Source organism: Colius striatus, chromosome 10 (genome assembly GCF_028858725.1).
Source record: "Colius striatus isolate bColStr4 chromosome 10, bColStr4.1.hap1, whole genome shotgun sequence".
NCBI lineage: Eukaryota > Metazoa > Chordata > Aves > Coliiformes > Coliidae > Colius > Colius striatus.
This window is the reverse complement of record NC_084768.1, coordinates 6,769,550-6,792,157: the sequence shown is the minus strand read 5'-3', so window position 1 is coordinate 6,792,157 and position 22,608 is coordinate 6,769,550. Positions and strand designations below refer to the sequence as shown.

At 39.0% G+C, this 22,608-nt stretch overlaps 1 protein-coding gene across 1 annotated transcript in view; it reads left to right on the top strand.

The window, feature by feature from the left end:
* TGFBR3 (transforming growth factor beta receptor 3) overlaps positions 1 to 22,608 on the top strand; it is a 112,577-nt gene that overhangs the window by 23,091 nt on the left and 66,878 nt on the right. The window contains exon 3 of the mRNA XM_062003570.1: positions 17,804 to 17,988. Within this exon, the coding sequence (XP_061859554.1) occupies positions 17,804 to 17,988 (185 nt within the window). The remainder of the gene's footprint in view (positions 1 to 17,803; positions 17,989 to 22,608) is intronic.

Genomic DNA, 22,608 nt, shown 5'->3' with positions numbered 1-22,608 from the left:
GGTGAAAATATCCCTCAGAACAATTAATTAGTGCTTTAAATTTATTAGTGCTATACAACGAAATTTAGCCAGACTGGCTTTGCAATCTATTATGGGTTACATATGGGGTCTCTCTTTGCATTTATCGTGGATAAAAACTGCAGGTGACTGTCCTAGGTAGTTGACCAAACTACTGATTATATTAAGGGCAATTGAAGAGTTGGCGAATGAAAGTACACTTCCATGTTTCATTTCTGAATATATTTGTTACTGTAACTTTATTATCCAGAAAAAAGGATGTTTATACTCAGCAAGAACTTTGCTTTTTTCCAGCGTAGCTTGTGGCACTGGTGGTAGGTCTGAGAGTAGTGGGACTGCTCTGCCTTGTTTCAGTCTTACCATGAGTCAGGTCTGTGGAGAGAGGCCCGTTACAAAATGTTTGTACCACTCTTGAGCTGATCAGGCTTATGCTTCACCAAGTAACTTCCCTTACAGTGTAATGTTAAGACTGCCTCTGGATTGGATGGTCAGTAAATTGTCAGGATGCTTATGAGAGGTTAGTAAAATAATGGGTGTTAACTGAAGAGAATGGAAGTTTAACCGGTGGTCCACTGATAGGAAGAACAAGTTTCAGCCTGGCTTCTGTGAGCATGAGAGCTTTTGAAGTCCTAGGAGAGCCATCAGTTTCTCCTGTATCTTCACATGGTGCTTGGGGTCATGGTTTAGTGGTAGTCATGGCAGTGCTAGGTTAATGGTTGGGCTCCATGGTCTGTTCTGACCTAAATGATCCTTTGATTCGTGATTGCTAGAGCAAACATGGGAACCCTTGAAAGTGGGTGGCAAGGCTAGTGTGCCCTCCTTTCTTTGAAGCAGCTCATGTTTGTACTAGATAAAAACTGAATTTCTTCTTACAGAAGAACTATATTGAAGTACTGTTCAAGTATTTTGAGTAACTTGATCTGTGGCTTGCCTGGTGGCACAGTTAAACAGCATCACCAAATAAAATATCCTGTCAGAATTGGAGCATAGGTCCACAAACTGATTTGATTTACTGGCATAGCTACATCTCCTTACCAAAAAGTACACAAAACCCTGACAGAAACACCTTTTGGTTCACGCGACTGATGTAACTTCCCATACAAAGGGTTTGCCAACTTAGCAGTTTCCAATAGTGACATACAAGACACTATGGAAAGGAAATGCACCATTGGACAATGCAGTGTTGAGCTTGCATGCTTTTCCTATTAAAACTGCTAAATAAATGAGAGGCAGCAGTCATTGTCAGGACTCTGAGCTGGAACCTTTCACACTTGATATGTTATGGTGCAGGGCTGGGAAGCAAAAGGCTGAAACATCTGAGCTCATCTAAACCCTGCATAACAATATTTAAAAAAGCCCTGCAGTGCATTATCTGGGCTGTGTTAGATTGTCTGTTTTCTCTTCCTATTAAAATGCCATTTGTTTAATATCCAACTTTTGTCAGCTGCTCTTGTTTTTTGTCCCCAAAATCAAAACATATTACCCTCTGGTTCTGGACACCTTGAATGTTATGTTCTTCTCCAAAAGTAATAGTAATAATTAAAAAGACAAACTCGTACATGGAAGTGGCAACTTCCAGCTCCCAGCAAAACAGATGTTACTGAACTGCAATCATCAAGTGCTGACTCGATAGCTCTTTTGTGTACCTCTAATGTTTAACAGGAAGAGGTATTACTCATTTAATGCTGTTTCTGGGGGACTGTTTCAGAGCTTGCAAAGTGTGTATGAGGCCCCACAGACTGCTGACTCCACTGCAAAGTTATTTTACATCTAGCAAGTTCCAGGATACTGTGACTGTTTTCTAAATAACACTATCTTTTACTGATTGTACTTGAAAACAGTTACGCTGTTCTAAGTGTTGCCAAAGTTTCACTGTAAAGTTTCTCACTGCTCATCCCATATGTAGGGCTGGGCTGTTGGTTTGCCTTTTTGTTGGAAGAGAAAAGCCACCCTGCTCACAGAAGTATCAGATTCCAGTTAAGTCATGTGGCAAGAAAGCTTTGTTTGGCTTGCAGCATGACCATCCTCAGGCTTTTACATCTAGTTGACATTTTGTAGTTAATTTTTACCCAATCTACCTGTGGTTCTTTTTCCCCCTGAAATCTTGTTTGGTTGATTGTTGAAGAAGGAGCATCTGGAGTTTTTGTGTAAAGAGGAGACAATGCATTGTACTGTGTTATTGGCATTTGGGTTCACTGTGTATGTCCCTAACATCTGTAGTGTTGAGGGGGGGCTCTTGTCTTCTTCAGGCAAGCTCTTTAAAGATGAGTTGAAACAATGCCATACAGGGAGATGGATTTCGGCACCTTTAGGGTCTCTGAAAGGGAAGAGCTTCAAATGTGCATGTGAACATTTTATATTTTTCTGAAACCTGAATCGGCTTTGAGGTTCCCTGAGACTTTTTCCTGGGCAGCTGTGATAGTAAGGTACGTGCCTTGTAAAAGCTATGTTAGCACTGGGCACAAATGACTTATTTCCTGAGTTAAATTCCTTTCACCAACTCCCCTTTAAATTGATTTTTTTTAAATAAAGCAAAAGACTATAAAAGATGATTTGAGGATAAGAGCCATTGTGATTTCATATGGAGGCCATCTCAGTTCCTCTTTTATATCTAATGCTCACCTGGGATTATACACTCTACTCATGTCCCGGGCTTGAATTGTTTTCAGTTTATTAATAGTTTTGAAAATGCTTTTAACAGTGAACTTGCCAGTGTGCATGCTCTTTTTGGGTAAAGCTAACAAGCAGCTGGTGAGTACATTAACAAAATGTGGACTTTTAACTCCTGTAGAACCACACTTCTGCATTTCTTCAATGCCTTTGTCAGGACTATTATGTTGAGAAATCAGATAGGATAAAACAAAGGACACACGCTTCATAAGGGAAGGAAGGAATGAGCAGAAGGAAAAGAAGAGAAGCTATTTCTCTATTTTGGAAGGGAAGAATGGGTGCAACGAGCAGGTCATGAGCTGTTTCCTAGGTAAAAATAAGTTGAGTGGGTAGTAGCACTTAGTAAGAAACTCCTTGAACAAAACTTTAATTCAAGGGAAATGGAGGGAGAGACATGAGTACTTAATTTAAGAGATCTGACTGATATTGCAGATAGCCTTTTGAGAGATATTTCTTAAGTGAGCAATTTCACTTGAGTTTTGTTTTTTTTGTGGAGTTGGTTTAATTTCTGCTGGAGGTCTGGAGGGCAGAGAAGAAACTCAATAGTACTGGTTAGTAAGTGTTTTATAATTGAATTTATATTCTTTTTTTGTTACTTTGACAGTTTTGAAAATCTCATTACTGGACTCATTCTGTCAAAATTTACATTTTAGATAAGGCCCATCCAGTGATGAGCCTTTCTCTTTGCAATGATAGGATTGCAATGATATACTCTGCAAGAATAGGATATATACAGCCAAATCTTTTTACATGTGGCTACCATCTGTGTGAGCTAAATCATTCCTTATGAATCAGGAGTACAGTATGCATGCTTTCTGTTCTGTATAAAGATCTGTTCCCAAGTTGTTTAGAGTCATCCTTTCTCACTGTCCATTTAGTCTTTTCTCTGGCAAATCTCCCATGGATCTCATCTGGATTCTTGCCTGATTGAGGGCTAGAAGCATGAGCCTATGAGATAATAAAAACCCAGCATCTTGACAAGAATCTATAGATTTCAGTGGGAGCTGAAGGTGGTATGTGCTGCTGTAGTGTTCACCATTTATGCTGGATTTAAGGTAATTATTTCAGGACTTGGCTGTGTTACAGTATACATACTTGTTGGCCCTAACTTGATTAATCTCTAAGTACATTACTGTGGTTTAAATCCTGTATGGAAGGGAAAACACATGGTCTCTCTGTGGATTTTGTGGCTTATTTCTAATGAATTTTCATTTTCTGAATGTGTATACTGAGATGTGCCTCACCAGAAAATTCCAGTTTATTGGTACTCTTATTCTTTTGGAGCTGTTTCCTTTAAAGAAGGCATCCAAGAAAGCAGATCCCTCTGGGAAGTGGAGGCCATGAAACTGTAAGATCTAGAGAGGGTTGTTAACTTTGACTCTAAATGCACAAAGCCTTCCAAAGTGATTCACCATTTCCTTAAAACATTCTGATATCTCCAAGTTTTAATTAAAAACAAACACAAAGTTAATTATCACATCCTGGAAGAAAACACACTGTAGAATTAGGCTGTGTAATGATCACAGTTGGGTAGTGACCTTCACCTGTTTGTGTGGATAATGCCCTTTAGACTTTTTGGTTTCTAAGAGAGCAGACTACCCAAAACCAGGGCTTCTCATTTAAAGAAAAACAGAGCTCTCACAGATAAGAAGGAGCAAAGAAGTATTGAAATTGTCACAAAATCCCCAATAGCTTTTAATTAAAAACCAGGTGTCTAATGCAGTTTCAATTTGCAAGTAAGTTTTGACATAAGAAAAAACTAATTCTTTAATGTTGTAATACTGCCTACAGCTTTTTCTCTGAATGTGACTGTGCCAAGGCATAGAGAGGAGACTGAAACTCAATTTTAGGTTGAACCCTTAAAATACAAAAGTGCCTGGAGTTTAAGGTTGAAGGATGCCTACCAAGAAAATAACTTTGTCTTGAAAATCAATCCACAACCAACCATTAATTAAAGCAACATTTATTGAAAACAGATATATTTGTAACCTCAAGAACTAGGTAGATTTTTGGTGCTAAAGCTCTTTCAGTCTGTCAAGACTGGCATGTCTATTTGTATAGAAACAGTTTTGCTGCATATAATCTTTTTTTTTCCCCCCCCCTTCTCCTATAGTTGGCCCCATACAAGACTCATGGGAATGAGTTATACTGGGATTGGACATGTGTTAGTATCTGGTCAGAAAAAATAACACTTGTGTGTTAAAACACATCATGCTTGTTATCTTCCTGCAACGTGGATTTCTGTTGTTATGTCCTAGTGACATATGATGCTTATACAGATAGGAATTGCGAAGCTTGGATGCTTGTGATTCAAGCAGAATGGATAGGCTTTTGCTAAGGCCCAAGTGATGCCAGTCTGAAAGAGATTATTGTGGAAAAAAAAGTATGACATAAAGACTGTCAAAGGTGTTCCTGAACATGCAGCAGAGTGTATAGGTTGATATCAGCCAATACAGTTGTGGTCATTTAACTTTTACTGCAGATGCTCAAGGAAGTAAATAGGGGATTTGACCAAGAAGAGAAGTGAGAAGCTGGGAAAAGAAAAGAGTACAAAGCAAAGACTATAATGGAAAGAACTGGAGGAAATAAAGCATAATTTTTGTTGTCAAATCTGTATTGTACAGTTCATGGATATCACTGATACATAAGGGGACAGCAGGAAAGAAGAGGTCTAAGGGCATCCCTCCCACCTGTAAAAGCCTTTGGTGGGCTTCAGCTGGGGAAGTCCTCTGTGTCCCCCAGGCTGTGTGGAGAGGAGCTGGTAGAGTGCAGCATCTGGAAGAGGAGGAAGTATGTGTCTTCATGCTCCGCTTCTTCTGTTAACTGCTACAAACTAATCTTCCCAGTCCTAACCTTCCTTAAATAATTCTGAGATCTAAATTTTAGTAGGGTTTGTGCATCTCTGTCATTTCGCATTTACAGCTGCTCTTGTTTCATGGCTGGACTAGAATGTTCAAGGGAGTAGAAGATCAGGTAGGGCATGGGGCACACGCTGTACAGTGACACGCTAGCCAGTTGTTGTTCACATTCTCCCACTTTTTGTTTCTCTTCAATTAAGTATGTTTAACAATATGTTGGAGTTTTTCGGTTAAGTGTTGTTTTTCATGCAAAGAGAATATGGTGTGTTAGGTAATTGAAGTTTCATTTGAAGCCACCAAGTTATTTGCCTAAGGACAAGCTCATTTTTTCAACTGCTAAATTTCTTTTACCCTATAAATTAGTGATAGTAGTGTTAACAGGTTATAAAGGGGGAAAATATAGTTATGGATCACATTAGTGCAATCTTAAGTGCTAAGGTGCCCTTTAAATAACCATAGAATCATAGAATGGTGGGGGTTGGAAGGGATCTTTAGAGATCATCTAGTCCACCCTCCCTGCAGAAGCAGGTCAACCTAGATCATAGGTAACAGTTGTGTATTTAGGAAATCTACGTCTGTTTTGCAGAGTCTATACTTTTCAGAAGTCTCATATCCTCGACTCTTTGAAAACAGTCTGAAAAATATTAGTCTAGGCTTGTAGACGGGCCTGGCATTTCTACTTTAGGTCATCTTGCTTCAAGATAACTTCACTGTGATGATGACAACACCTGAGCTGTAGTGGAATGGCCTGTAGACTGGTGGGCTGTGAGTTTGTTGGTCGTTTTTCACACTTCAGTATTAACAGCTTATCTGTAACATCACACTTTAAACAGAACCTGTTTTCAGAGTATGGTGTAAGCACTGAGCTTGTTAATGTTCAGGTATTGTTTCTGTTGCTTCTGGTCAGCCTTTTTGTGTGGAGATTCAAAGCGGGTTTCTTAGGCCACTTGACCTCTGCGCTTGTATTCCACTCATCCTGTTGAGTCAGCCTTATTAAGTGGACAAAGTTCAATTTCTTCCAGTTTAGGGAGGAAAAAACAAATACGGTTTCTGCTTTTCATAGCTATAATCCAAAAGCAGTTGGCTTGAAGAGCAGATCTGTTTGTTTAGTTGTCTGTATATTAACTGTTTTATTGAAGCAGCAGCAGAAGATGAGAAAAAATGTGCACTTGATCTGGACAGCTATTGTGCCCAACAAACAGACCTCTGTATGTCACTGCTGAGAAGATGTTTTGTTTTGTTTTCTTTAAAAAAGCCTTTTTATGGTTGAAGACCATAGATACAACTGTTTATGATGAGATGGCTTTAGAGCTAGTCTGAATCGGTGATTTTCCTCCTATAAAAGGCTTTCTCCTCCTTTGAGGCAACAAACTATGTATCAACTTATCCTTCACAATAAAAAATGGTAATGGAAAGGGATTTGAATTTTGTCATTCCAATTCTGTGGTGATGATTCAGTCTTTCTGGTTCCCTGCTCTGTGTATGGTGGGTACGACTGACTGTCTCCATACTGGTGAGACTGGTGTCTTTAATAGAGGTACCTGACAGCAGATGGTTGTTTTGATGTGACCCCAACAATCAGTTGAGTGAAATGGATGGAGGCATTAAAATACATACAATTCCTCAAAACAGCATGTTTTAATCCTACTTTGAGCTACTTTTGACCATTTAGTTCTTCATATGTATTTAAGATTCTGGCCTCTTGAGTTAGGTGATGTCTGCCTGCAGCAGGCTACCCAAGAGTATCAAAAAGTAGTCTACTCTGCCCTTTTTCCATGTCTTCATTTTCTACCTAGAAACTTCTGGATAGAATAACTGGAGTTTGTTCAGGACTTTCTATGATCTAGAAGCTGGGTTAAAGTTACTGTTATTGGTCTGAAATTACTTCTCAATGTTTGAGAGTCCTGGACAAGTGGATGCAGTGCATAGACATAATGGATGCAGGTGCTACATAGCTGTATAGCCACCCAGGGTGTGCCCAAGGAAGCCATGAATTGGAATGAAAATTCTGCTTTGAAGGAATCTGAAGGACTATGCCATGAGATCCCAAGCATGTAAATGAATCGAGGCTACAGTGTTATCTGCTCAACAAAATTATTAAAAGCATTCAAGCTTCAGACTTCTCTCCCATCAGGTCTAGATGATGTTGCAGAGTAGCTGTAAATGGACTTTCCAGGAAATTAGAAAGTGAAGATGAGTAGCTGAGGAGTGTGCTGAAATGCAATTTGGTTACAACTTGAAGAAGAGATAGCATGAGTCTTTCTTTCCATCCGAGGTATTAATAGTGAACTTAACAGGAACACCGGTTTGGTAAGCAATTTTAAAAGATTTTGTATCATGACTGCAATGTCCTGTAAATGATTACTTTAGTAATGCTGATGGAAGTAGATGAAATTGCTCCAGGAAAAGCTTTTATGTTCAAAACCAACAGTCTCTGGCCCTCTCTTCATGAATGGAACAAATACCTTTATATGACTTAAGCGTAATTGATCGTATTTCTACTGGGTTTTTTTTATGGGGTGGGTTTTTTTGCCAACATACAGATCAAATAGTTTTGGGGAATGTATATTTGTGTGTGTGTGTATTTATCCCTAGATGTCAGGCACAGCATTTGCCACCCAAGCCAGCTCTCCGGTGCGTGTGACCTGTCATGCATTTGGACTGGTGCTGCCTAGCAAGCTTCATACATAGTCCTGGCACCAAGCCTCAGTGCCCAGCTGCTACCTTGGCTTGGGGCTTCACCCCAGTGCTTGGCCAAACTGCTGCACATCCTCACTCATCAACTTGTGCCATTCCCTAGCATAAGGGCTCCCATCTCCTGGGCCTGAAGCAGTGGTACAATTTCTGAAGACAGAGTTGAACTCTAGTGGCTGCCCTCTGATTTTTTTACTTCAGGGGATGGTCTACTCTAAGAGACTGAAGTTTTTTTGAATCTCAAATACAAATTGCAAGTAGATATAAAGGAGGCAGATTGTAATTGTACAGCATGTGCAAAACCTAAATTCCTTCACTTTCACAACTAAAATTGTGAGGGGCATCCTTGGAGAGGATTTATTATGGGTGTTGTTTTTTGTGGGCACTTTCTTGTATGCTGAGCTGCTGGTTGCTGGCTTTAGGAAGACTCATAGCTTTGCTGAATTGCATAAGCTATCATGGCTACAGTCAGGCAACACTAGTTGCACTTAGGTAGCTTTAAAATGAGGATGAAGTGGCTTTAAATGGGGGATTAACTCACAATGGTAAATTGCATGTAGAAAATATACCTGTAAGTTTTATTAGCCCTTGTATTTTTATTTTGTGAGCTATGTACTTGCTTTGAGGGTTAAAGAAATTTTGTAACTGACCTTGACACATAGCAGGGAATTTAATATTTGCTAGCAAGTATTTTACATAATGATTTCAAGATCCTAGCTTGTATGCTTCAGAAGACTTTCTTTTCTTGTTTTGTTCTACAATAAGTAATTCGACACTGTTTATGAAACATCAGCAGATGCCTGTGAATCTGTATTAACATATTATAGAAACTTATTTAGCTTAACATAATCAAGTCTATATGAGATTTATAGTGTAATGCATATCTTTACCAAGGAGTTTGAAAATTAGCATGATAAATGATTTTTTAATTATATAAAACAAATGTCACCATGCAGGGCACTTTAAAAATAATTGACATAGATACAATTAGTGAAGATAAACATTTCCAAAAGCCTAAATGAGGTCAGCTGCTTATGTTAGTCTAGAATGTGTCTGCATGAATCTTCTTTTCTCCCAAGTTTTTCCTGTAGTTTTGGATTTTTGATGTACTGTTAATTCAAGGTAATCGAGGGGAAAGGGGCAAGTTTTGAGCCAGAATAAAAAGTGACTTTGTGTGATCATTTTGTGTTCAAATATGAAGAACGGGGAAAGATACTCAAGTAGAAATTTTTCCAGTTACACTATTGAAAACCTCTCTGGCAGATGAGATTTGCTGAATTTGGGCTTTCCATGGCCTGTTAGATGTTTTGTTAACTTCTATCCCTGTGCTGAACAGCCAATGTGCTTAGAGGTCTCCAGATATTTTATCTTTACTTACTTGATTAAACTTTTCTTTTATTGTTGGTGGTGACTGCTTGTCTTCTGTTTGTAGTCACTCAGAAATGTGGAGTGTTTTTGTCTTCTGCAGCTCTATCTAGGTGCTTAGTCAACCCTCAGAATTTGGCAAGGACCACCATGCACCTTATCCAGTCAGAATTTTAAATTGAATTTGCTCCACAGAAAATGTGGTTACACAGACTGTTTATGAGTAGCTGAGCTGTCGGTGACCTGTGGACTACCATTCTAGGGCCATTCTAGGGTGATGTTTATAGCCCTTGTTGGAGATTCAGCTGGGGCTTAAGTTAGCACCAGCCTGGTTCAACCAACTTGTCTGAAGTGCCTTGATGAACTTGGGAAAAAAAACATTTGACAGCATTTAGCTTTATGCCTTTCAAGTAGGAGAGTGAGTGTGGACACTGTTATCCTGTATGAGGGGATGCCATCCCAGAGCTCAGGACATGGCATGGATTTTATAAGCATTCCTCAGCACTGGTGCTGACTTCATGTTTCCTCCTCTCCTTGAGGCACAGAGCCTTGAACAATTTTGGGCACAGAATCCTTGCTAGTTAAAAACAAACCAGATAATAAAATTCACCCATCTAAAGAGAAAACCTTTATCAGAGACCGTTCCAGAATTTATTTCCTTGCTGATCCTACAACAAAGGTTAAGAAGGGTTGGTTAACTGAGTAGGGAAGAATACAGTAGGTTTTTTGCCTCTCTATTTTTTACATTTTTCAATACAAGACTGAAGCTTGAAGTGTTTTGAGGAGGGAAGATTTATTTTGCTTAAGCATTTGACACAGATCCGTTTTCAAGATTTGCACAGTGAGACATTTACTAATAGTGAACTGAACCATAAAGAGTCAGTTACAGGAATTCAGCCTTCAGTTGAACTTGTAATCCTGTTATTTTTAATTAGGAAAGGGCTGGTACTCTTTCAGTTATGGAGCCATCTTCCTCCAAGACTATTTCCTTCCCGATGACTTTTGCTACTTCTGAAGTCTGATGCATTTGTTGGGACTGATAAAAGCACTTTACAGCTGCCACAGCTGGAAGACCAAGTAACAAAGCAACACTTCTTCATTTTATGAAGAGGCCTGTCCACTGCTGAGCATTTTCTGTCTGTTTGCAGCTGAGGTGGTGGAAAAGGCAGCCTCAGCATGTCTCTATCTGGCTGGTGGCATGCAAATTGCATGTTCAAAGATGCCGCTGCAGTTCTGACTCTGTGGCCAGCGGCACATTTATCAGATCGTCCTGACATTCAGCACTGAGCAGATGTTGCCTTTTTTAGTATAAAGTGATGTTCTTGAGTTCTGAGCTGAGATTAGGGAGGGGAAGGCTTCATGCTTGAGTGAAGCACCTATATGTCAGCACAGAAGGGCCTCTGACTGGCAAAACCAAGGGAGGAAAAAAAACTCAATAAACCCAAAACAAAAAGCCTTCTCCATCTGCTTCTCACTGAATGCCTAGTGTTGCAAGCAGGGTCCACATGCTTCAGTACTGGCCAAAGATGAGACAGCTAGCCTGTTCTTCAGATGGGTTAGACACAAATGACAAGTCTCCCATGTGCCCCTGGGTGTATTGTCAAAGTTAAAGCAGAAGGAGATTGTACACAAGTTGCTGTTGAACTGAAAGCTGCACTGTCTGGTACTTGGCATCTCTGTGGCTGTGAAAAAGAAGGTCTCTTTGGAGGCACATCACCCTTCTTTCTCTAGATGTATATGCATCCACAGGCTGCAATATCCAGAATTCATTATTTCCTCTTGGAATACCAAAGAAATGATCTGCCAGTAATCCAATTGATGGATAAAAGCAAGACATCTTATTGAAAGAGGAGCCCTTTGTATGTAGGTGTAGAGAATGACAAGTGCTGGTAAAGCTGAGTGGAGTGTGTAGGAACTGTTTAATGACATAATAAGGCATAAGAAACAATTTACAGCGAGGTTTAGAAGAGTCGTGGAAAGGAGAGTATAGAGGAGACTAAAGCACAGACTAAGCCCCTGTAAGTTCTATGGGTCTGTGTATGTGAAGAAAAGGGAAACAATTTGGGCCCAAATAAAAGAAATTAAACAAAAGGCAAGACTTTGGCTATGCTTTTATTTTGGAGCTTGGATGATCTATCAAAAATGATGCTAATGTTATGAATTAAAGGAAAATCTGTTAATGATTTGTAGACATCTGTAATACTGTAATAGCTTAGAGATTTTTTTGAGTGTCTAACAATTTCAATAACAGCAACTATAAAATTGTCTAAATTGGAAGAGTAGCCATCAACTCTGTGGTTGTTATGCACCCTGAATCAGTTAACATGAGACACCTTTCATCTCTCATGATCATCTTGAGGTTTCTGTCATTAGCCATCAGATAAGACTTTAGGTATAAACTCTTTCTACTTCATGGTAGTACCCCTTGAACAAGCAGTATAGCACCATGTATTTTCTTGCAAGAGATGCCTGCATATGTAGCTCCAAACGTAAGTTCGTTGTGATCATGCATGTGACAGCCATTTGTGTTTCTGAAAACCTGCCAGAGGATTTAGTTTTAAATAATTCTGAACTAAACTTCAAGGAAAAAAACAAAACCAACCAAATAACAACAAAATGCACATAAACCAAAGACTCCTGCGTCCAATCTATTGAGTATGTTCTATAATCTTACTGTTATTGTGTATTTTGTTATCTTTATTTATACCTGTCCATGCTGCCTGAGATGGGATACAAACACTTCTTTTCTGGTGAGAAAATCACGGTAACTTGTATCAGCACCATCAGGAGTACCCATGAGTGTACAACAAACTCAAGTATTCATTTGCAATTTAAATAGGTTACATGTTGCTGAGAGATATTTAGAAGACTTGTTTTCCCGGATAAGCAGAGACTGCTTAGTTCTGATCTATGTTTACACAAGTGTGTTTGTGCATGCTCTTTGATGATGCATGAATTCCAGTGTGGCCAATCATGAAATATGGTTCTTTCTCTTCACCTCCTGAAACTGATTTTATGAAGTCTGGAATTTCCTTCTCTGTCATCTTTCATTTACTCATATTCAGTAATAGCAGTACGGTGGGTAGCATGATTTGAGGAGCTTCAATACCAGTTTCTTAAAAACACAATGGTTTTGAGACCTGTTTTAGTTATTTTTCTCTAAGCAGGCATTTAATTTTTATAGGTTGTTTTTCCTCCCTTTTGGCCCCAATACAGAGCTCTCATGTAAACGAAGCAGAATGCTTCCTGTCGTTGTCTGATAAAATGTGCACTTCCATTCATTGTTGCCATGCAACTTCCTATCCTTTCTACGGTAAAGAGGGATAAATCTCAGACAATTTATGAGCTCTCTCTGGGGAAAAGAGACTTTCACAACAAAGAGGTTGAATGTCGTTTGGAATAATGAACAAGGAACGTTAGAAATAGTTTGTTCATTTCTTCCTCTCTGTACAATGATGGTGCTGAAGACATTTCATTAACAGTGCTGAAAACAGAATGCTACATTGGTTCTCCCATTCAGGCTGTTAAATCACAATGATTACTTGCGTCTTAGGTACTGCTTCTGTATCTTTTATGATCTTGATAGAAATTTGTGATGGAAGCCAGGCATTTCTGAAATGCAGCCATGTCTGGAGAAGTGGGGATGCCCTCAACCTGAGTAATGCTGACCACTGTTTAAAAAAGAATATGTGTTTTGTGGGACCTGAGATTTATGCAAGATGATGCACCTACACTTGAATTTTAGACCAATTGCTGGAAACTTGTCTTTACTACTTCAGGACAACAGAAAAAACTCAGCAACCCTTTCTGCACGTTGGTGTTCTGTACTTCGTGTTCAGTTCTTTGGCATGGAAAACAGAACTTGTGCTTTCTGAGTTTATTTGAATGAAAGTCAACACATTCATGTTGTTCTGTTTAAACAGATTAAAAAGATACTCTTATGTTAGTGAAGTGTTTTCTAAATTCTTGCTTTGGAGAAGGGATGGGGGTAGAGAGAGAAAGAGCACGTATGGATGAATGTGCATGGAAAACTACTACAGAAGAGTTCCTGTAAGCAGCGTTTTGTTGCAAACCACAGGAGAAGGTAGGGCTCTGCCAGTACTTCTGGTCAGAAAGAAGTACAGTAGAGGTTACATAAAATGTAGCTCTGTGGTACAGTGCATCTGCTTTGAAAGACTTCTTTGTTTTCCAGGTACAGATGTTTGTTTTCTAAGATTATGCCTCTTGTGTAGCAACGTCTAAAATTGTGCTCAGTGGATGTTAAACCAAACACATCTTTCATTCATTCCCTTTTCTGTTTAATTAGCTTAATAGGTGTATAAACAAGACAGTTTCTTTTGTTAAGATACTGACAGACATGGCTTGGCTTTTCCTTGGTTGTTCAGGTATTAACATGAATTTTCCTGTGTAATGAATGGCTTTGTCATTTTTATCTTTTCATTGAATCTATAGATTAGGCATAATTAGTAATTTCTCAGTTGCTAATTTCTACATTGCTGTAGAAGTTGATCAGGAATCTGTATAAAACATAACAGAAACCTAAAAAAAGTATGGGGCATCTCATCTGTAGGTCTGAATGACTCCTAGTGAGCAGGCAGAAGATGCTAGGTAGACTTGACACAGAAATGTCTAGAAAGACTGCAGAAAACAATGGATTAAAATACATTGAAGATTATGTGTAATCCAATCTATTGGAACATCTGAATAGTTTGATCCATACATGAAATAAGTCTGGGCAGAGTTGATAGTAGCAGAACAGGAATTAATTAGGGGTTAATAGTTTGGGGTCGATAGCATGTAAAGCAGAGGTCTGATGGCATAGAATCTTAAAATCATTCTGTTTGGAAAAGACGTGTAAAATCATCCAAGTTCAACCACTAACCTAGCACTGCCAAGCCCACCACTAAGCCATGGCCCTCAGCACCTCATCTACATGGCTCTTAAATATCCAGGGATGGGGACTCCACCACCTCCAAGAGTAGCTTGTGCCAGTATCTAACATCCCTCTCAGAGAAAAAGTTCTTCCTAATCTCCAATCTAAACCTCCCATGTTGCAACTGAAGACCATTTCCTCTTGTCTTGTTGCTGGTTACGTGGGAGGAGAGACCAACTTTCACTTCACTACAACTTCCTTTCAGCTTCTGCTTCTCCAAACTGAACACCCCCAGCTCCCTCAGCCATTCCTCATAAGACCTGTGCTCCAGACCTATCACTGGCTTTGTTGTCCATCATTGCATAATAGCATTAACAGTTCAAACAAGCGTGAAGGTAAAGTATGTGGATTGCTACATAGTTCCAGAGAATGGTTGTGGGGTGTTTTTCTTGGAGAAAAGGGAAAGAAGCAGAGATGGTGTCATTAAGTGAAGTTGCTGAAGATTAGTGGACTTTGAGCACCAGAGTGGGAAACCTCTGCTGTGTTTTTGCATAGCATATGTTTTTAGTTAGTACAGCTTATATCTTTTAACTCCTCCATCTGTATCTTGTCATATGTGCTGAATATTTCTTGAATATATGTTTTTCTTCTTAGTTTAAGTTTTACAGTTCACTCATTTCAAATGGATACTTGTGGAGTCTGAGATTCTGGGTGTTTTGTTGGTTTGTTTGTTCAAAATAGCCAAAGTCAGTCCATGTCTGTGAATCTTTTCCCCTGTAAGTTTAAACCTCTGCCCCTTGCCCCTGTGGTAATACAGTCAAAAGTACTTCCATTGTGAAAAATACTCTCTTCTCACTGACCAGAAGCCTGTATGCTGATAAAAGAACTCCCTGAAAATTAAGGACATGTAGGGAAACTTCCCCTTCCCTGTCTAAAACAGCTGCGCTTTGTTTCTGTTTTCACTAATATGCTTCTTTCTCTTTTTTTTTTTCATATGTGCTCACTTGATTTTTTGTGCATATTATTTTCTCATGGACTTTTGTGCTCCTTTTGTCCTTTTCTGGTGAAGCCTTAAAATGCATTCAAGGGCTTTCATGAACATTTACTCAGTTTCAGTCCTGCTTTGGTTGAAGTTCCCAGGGGGTCTGCTGTTCTTTCTGCTAAAGTAGAATCTGCTCTAAATTCACTGATGTCAGCCAGTGGTTATGATGCAGTGATTGAAGAAACTCTGATCAAAACTATTCAACAAGTGTACAAAAAGTATAATTTAAAGAAGTTTTAAAATGCTTTTCCTGGGGAATGCCTACTTGATGTAAATAGTCTTATAGAAGGGAGATATCTGCTGCGTTTCAATGCAGTCCGTAGTTGCATGAAGAATGGCTTGTAAAACCTCGTATGTAGTAGCAATAGTAAAATAACTGCATAAGTGTTGGAAAGTTTAGAAATGCCTTTTATAGAGGTTGTATAATGTGGTCTGCTGCAGGACTTACACATCAGTGGCTGGGCTAATTGATCAGTAGGCTCTCTAATCTGCACTTGTAGATCAAGAAAATGAGGTCTTTCTGCTGGCTGTGTTATTGTTAGAAATCCTAAATATTTCCTCAACCCTTACAGAGGACAACTTTGTCATAGCTTTTGTTTTTTTTAACTGAGTGTTATTGCTTGGCCTGGTCCCATTTTGTATTAATATTCTTCAAAAGGAATTAAAAAACCTCAAGTAAACATCAAATCCTCCAAGCCCATAGTCAGTGCTTACTACCAAGCTCCTCATATAGAGAGCAGAAAGTTTGGTTATCCTCTGTACCACTCAAGAACAGGCATGTGTAATTTATGCCTTGAGCAGTGCCTTTAACAAATATTTCGGTTCTGTGGGAGCTGGCAGGATATGTACTATGCACTGGTGGCTCACAGGGTCAGCCCCTTTGGCAGGACAAGGCTCACATGGCCTGAGGCACTGCGGAAATCCTCCTGTGCTCAGGGGCTTTGCTTTTTCCGGATAAATTCTCTTTTAAGGTGGATTCAATGGCCAGTTGTGAAGCGTTTGAGTAAACTGGCTTTTTAACCAGCAGGTATAGGTCAGTGCTAATATAATTAAACATACATGTAAACCAAAGTCAAATGTTCTCTAATGCTGCAATAGCTGGATGTAAACTTCACAAAACACACAGAGCTCTGCCACTTGATCAGTTGTGGATTCTCTTTCATTTTGGGCTTTTTCTTTGAAAGAAGCATTTTACTTCAGTTGCAGAAACGCATTATCTGGGGGGAAAAAATAAATCTCTAGCTTATGTTTTTCTTTTATGCTATGCAGCCTCTGAACTGACTGGTTTATGAGTGTCTAATTCTTATCTGAGTGACTTTGGTGCAAATTAAGAGTTAAGTATGTTCTCAAACTTTTGGAATAAAAACCAGACTGTATCTGTTACTGTCAAGGATGGGCTTGAGCCTTTTGGAAAAGCAGGGCTGTTTTTCGTAAATATTTGTCTTGCTTTAATTTCCTGAGATATAGTTTAAATGTAAACTACTCTGTATGTTTCCCCTTTCATGCTATCTTGCTATATAACATCACACTGTCTCACGTAGTGTATGAGCGTGGCACTACATCATGCTGTGGTGATTATTTGAAAGGGCGTACACTCCATTTTGGACTAGATATCTGTTATCAGTGTAGATAATTGCTGTCAGACACAAAATAGACTCAGTAAACAAACATTTCATTTTATCATGTGACAGATGCCTGCTGTTTTGTACAATGCGTTTGAATGCTAACTATAAATCAGCACTACTTCAAAAGTAACAAATCCAAGTCACCCAAATCCTTCCTGATGTAATTACCTTTATGCTACAGATTAACTTTTCATTGTTATGTGGACATGATTTCATTTTTCAATGTTTGGAGATAACAATGTTTGACATAACCAAATAATTCCCATCTAAGACAAACCAAGCCCTCCTATTACTATCACTACTTTTTTTTTTCTCATTTGGGATAGTCTTTTTGGGTTTTTTTGTCTTTTGGGATAGTTTTGGGGGGCTTTTTTCTTTCTGTTTTATCCTTGATTTCCTCCCTGGTAAAGACAAGACAACCTTCAATTTTACTTTTCGTACTTGAAATTTGGACTTTTGAGACAATTGAACCAACAAGTTAGCATATTCAGGAGAACTTAAAAGGAAATAAATGTCCTCATGCTGAGCATAGTGAACATGAAGCATCTGCCTGTGTACCTGTAGCTTTTGTGACTAAAAGGATCATCATTATTTGACAAGTGGAGTCTATATATTTGGTTATACTCCAAATGATGTGCATCTCTGTCTTCCTCTACAGGTCCCGTGCCCAGGAGTGAATGTGTCTTGTCACCTGTTAACAATTCGCACCCAGTCCATGCCTTATTGGAGAGTTTTACAGTCTTATCTGGCTGTGCAAGCCGAGGCACAACAGGCCTGCCACAAGAGGTGCACGTCCTCAATCTCAGAAGTCCTGAGGAGAGTCTCGGCCATCATGAAAGAGAGGTAAAAGGGAAATTCCTTTTTGTCCAGATCTCTGGTTACAAGTGTCTGCATACGGCATTGTTCTACATGAATTTGCTGAATGAAGTTATTTCTCAATTGTGACCAGAGAGACTACAAGGAATCATGTGCAATTTGCATGGATACTGTCCACCTATGCTTTGCATGTCCTATGAGTGAACCACTTCTGTAGCCAGCCACTTCCTCTATCACCTTTCACAACTTTTAAGGTATACTTTAAAAACATGGTGTGGTGGGCAAAGGAAATAAGAAACAGATTTCGATCTACAAGAGCCTTTACAGACTTGACTGTCTTTAAAAGCAGATTATTTTTTTTACCCAACTTGTAAATAACCTTTGGATCCCTGCCGTGACCACTATAAACAAATATACAAATATTTAAGTTCAGATTCTTTTACCACAGAAATACATCCTTAATGCTTTGAGTGAGGGAGGACTGCTATAGAGAAAGCAAGTGTCATTGACTGTGGTAGTACTCAAGTACAGTCCAATTACTTAACGGATGTTGCACTCAGAGGGCCTGGTAAGAACTTTTGATGCTCTCAAAGCAACAGCCTAAGAAGAAAATTTTTTATGTTAAGCTGTGCAGTACTGTTGTTTACTCTCAAAACATGTCAAAACAGAGTGCTGAAATGAAAACATTGCATGCCATGACAGCTGAGTTTCTTAGTTTGTCTTCTTACAGCATTACATACACAAGTCCTTAGTCTTGTGAGAACAACATGCATGTACACTATTAGCAGAATTTGTAGTGAGAGAACAAAGATGATGGTCCAGCAGGCAGAAGCTTAGCAAAAGAAGGTCTGAATCTGTGCTGAAGGAACTTTTAAGTGGAATCTTTTATACTGATTTAAATAAAGGCAGACACTGTTGGCCATAATAAAAGTCTTTCCACTGATTTCAATAGCAGCCTTGTTTGGTTTAGGGTGCATTCAGCTCAATGAATATTGTGTATGTCCATGAAACTTCAGCTATTGTGTTCCTTTTCCGTATATGCAGTCTGAAATATCTAGTGTATGACAAAAAAGTTATTCAGGTTTTTTTCAGGTGGCATCTCATTGGTTGCCCTTATGTCATGTCTTGTTCAGTTCAGTTGTCATGAAATGAATACAAAAATTATGCACTTTGTTGGGGAGGTAGGGAGGTGAAGGAGCGGGAATGAGGAACAGAGATCTTTATGTTTATTTTGTTTTGGGTTGTTTTTTTTAAAGTCTTTCTTGGATTACTGGGCACTGGGAATGACTGAGAGGTGTAGGTACAATCAGTTCTCTGCATGTGAAACCCAAGTTTTAGTTGGAATCTCATCTCCTTTTTTTTTAATTTGTTTTAAGACACAGTTTCTTATGAAAACTGAAGAGAAACTCTATGGGATTCTACCGTGTAATTGTTAGTGCCTCTCTCACCTCCCAGGACCCTTTAAACGCATTGGCAATTCATAGACAAATATGGTATGAAGTATTTGGTATTTCTTCTTGATCTCCCAACTTAATCATAAGTGTTGTTGAAAATGGGCAGAAGAATGCCCTTACTGTAGGAACAGATTACAAGTTACTACTATACCTTCTTACTTACTAAAGGGTGCCCAAGGATGAGATGAAGCAGACTGCAATTGGAGCTTGTACCTCCCAAGAGACCAGAGTGAATCAACTGCAAAGCACACGTTTGCATGAAACCAAATTTCCTCTGGTTCGATGCTTCTAGCACTATTTGCGTGACAGTGTAGTTTCTGCAGCTGTATGGGCATACATGAGCCCAAGTCACACATGCACAAGGTTGCCAGCTCTTCTACTACTTTCTAATCATCTTGACAGAATGACAGAAGATTTAAATATTTGGCTTTGAATAAAAATACTTACTGTGTGGCAGAAAGGCATGTACCTCTTCTAACGTGCTTACTGTAAGGAAGCAGTTTGCTCCAAGCTCTCTTTTTGTGTACTTCTGCAGTATACCAAAGTGTAAGGAACAGAATAGATTTCATGATTTGTAGCCCTCAGCCTCCTTCTCCCATCTCCCAACGATTGGCTCTCCAATCTCCAGCCACAGGCCTTGGAGATGGCTGCTCTAAAAATGCACAGGAAGCTGGAGCAAGGCTTGCTGGCGACAGTGTCGAGCAAGAGAGTGCAGCAAACAAGGCAGAGCAAATGTTATCTTTTCCATTATTGTAAAAACCAACTCCAAGTGCCCTTTGTCTTAAAGCAGAATGTACCCATCAGCTCAGGTTACTTTAGTTTGATTTACCGACTGAGTTGTTTCCTGTTGCCTGCAAATGCTGATAGCAAAGGTAGAGATCTGTTTCTCATACAGTATTTTCAGTATACTTGAGAATAAAAACAGTGTTTTGATTTGACAGTACATTAGTTAGATTCAGCAGCATCAAATTACAGTAAATCATACATTCATTCAAAGGTTGTCTGAAGGTCTGCTAACATGGAATGCAAGATCTGAAAATCTTTATATGAAGGCTTGCTTTGGGGGAGGAGATCAGGGGTTTTTTTTGTTGTTTTTAGCTTGCCCTGTGCTATAGATGCTGCTAAATTGCACATTCCTTACTTGCTAGGAGGAGCATAAACCTCCCCTAGCAAATTCCTTAGAGGACTTATGCATTAAACATACTTGTGCAGTTATCCTGGTTCTCATAAATATGCAACATACATGTGTGCATTAATTTAATTTCCTTTGACACTTGTGTAGAACATACAGACAACATGCATTCAGAAATTTAAACATTGGAGGGGTCCCTGATGCTGGGGGAGAGCATGACAGGGGCGTATGTTCCTCCTCTAGTGCATGCAGGCTTTTCTGTAAAAATTGGTAAGATTTAGGTGCTTTTTCTTCCCTGTAAACTGGAAAGAAAAAAAAGATGGACTGGAAATGTATGGGATTATTGTGAACAAACTTTAAAACTGTATCAGTAATTTAGCCCTTTCATGTTAAGACTGAAGTCTGGTAAATCCAAGGTCATATCATGAAATAGTGTAATCGTATCTGTGATCTTTAAGGAATTTGTTGGTATTTTTCTTTGCTAATCCCTGTTTGGTTGAGACTGTGAAGACACTTCCTTCAAGTAAGAAACTCAAAAGTTCCAATCTTTTTCAAGTATTTCTTAGAAATATCTTTTATCACAATTCATATTGGCCGTGCTTTATCATAGGAAATAGAATACGGGTGCATGTAATAGCCACAAGTGTTTATGTTGAACTTGGCATGAAAAATGCAAGCCTTTTTTGTTTGTTTTATTTGATCAAATATTCCTGGGGAAGTGAGTGTGCGTGTGCATTTCTGTACTGATCTGGCTCTCAGCTGAAAGCCAGGAACTACTGAACTCTTAAAATAACTTTCCTTTTGGCTTTGGGCATCTTTGGTGCTTCAGTTTCCCAGTTTTTACAAAGAAGAGAGGTGATGCTGTGGTTTTTTTTGTGAGGAGAAAGAATTGTTTGCAAAGGCACTTAGAAACTGTAGAGATTTGCACCAGAAAAATGTGTGAAGAAAAATATAGAAATGATTTAAGATGGAAGTCCCTCTTCAGTTTTATTATCAAGTCCTAAATTGATGGAGGATTCTTTCAGTATACTTGTTGGTTGAATTTCCTTGAGATGCTTCAGGCACGCAGCTGTGATTCAAATAGTGAAAGGGGGGAGCATGGGCATATCAAATTAATCTCATGTGAATAGTTAAGAGTAAGTACATATGAATACATGGAATCAGAGTTCCTGGAAATGGATTCACTATTGTTTTCACTGACATCCTCATCTTCAATAGCTTTAAGATGTTATGCCCAATACAGATGTTGAACATGTGTTACACGAAATGAAGGCAGGAAAATTAAGGACTCCTCTTTATTTTTGTAATTTTGAGAAACATCACTGAGGCTGTAATAATTTAACAGACTTTTCCCTCACTGTTTAACCAATGTTACTTGGCAACAATTTCATAGTAAAAGAATACTTTCTTTTGAGAGCAAACCTGACATTAAAATGACTATTAGTTCCCGTGGAGCAAGCTAATTATAATGGCCAGGTAGAAGTCGTAAAATGATGGACAAAATAATTGAAATCCAAAGTTTAAATACTTTCAGAAGAGATTCTCTAAGTTGTAAAAATGGGACAGGAGAAGACTCAGTCACCTAGTAATGTATTTCTACATCCTAGGCCTTTGCACTGTATCCTGAATTAAGGACAATTCTTCTCTGTCAAAATAGTTTTGTATTTTAGGACTGTGAAGATCTGGACAGTGAAGGTGATGAAAACCTGGTTCATTTTGCTTAGCTTTCTACATATTTACAGTGTGTTCATTTTAACTGTTTTCAGAAATTTATCACCACAACAGCTTTACTCAAGGCTATTTCTAGGAAAAATGTTTTGTTTCATGCCCAGGCATCCAGAAATCTGGGAGACAGCCTTGAGATTCAACTTGATAAAGGGGCCACTTTCTGGGCATGATGTAAACACACTGACCTACTGCACCAGAGTCATGGTCAGAGGGGGCCGGCAGGCTCTGTGCCAACAGCAGGCAGGAAGGGAATTCAAGGTTTGTTGTTTGTCAGCTGGAGTTAGTGAGGTTTTTGTTGCCTAGTCATTTGGATTAGTTTTTGTTTATTTCTTC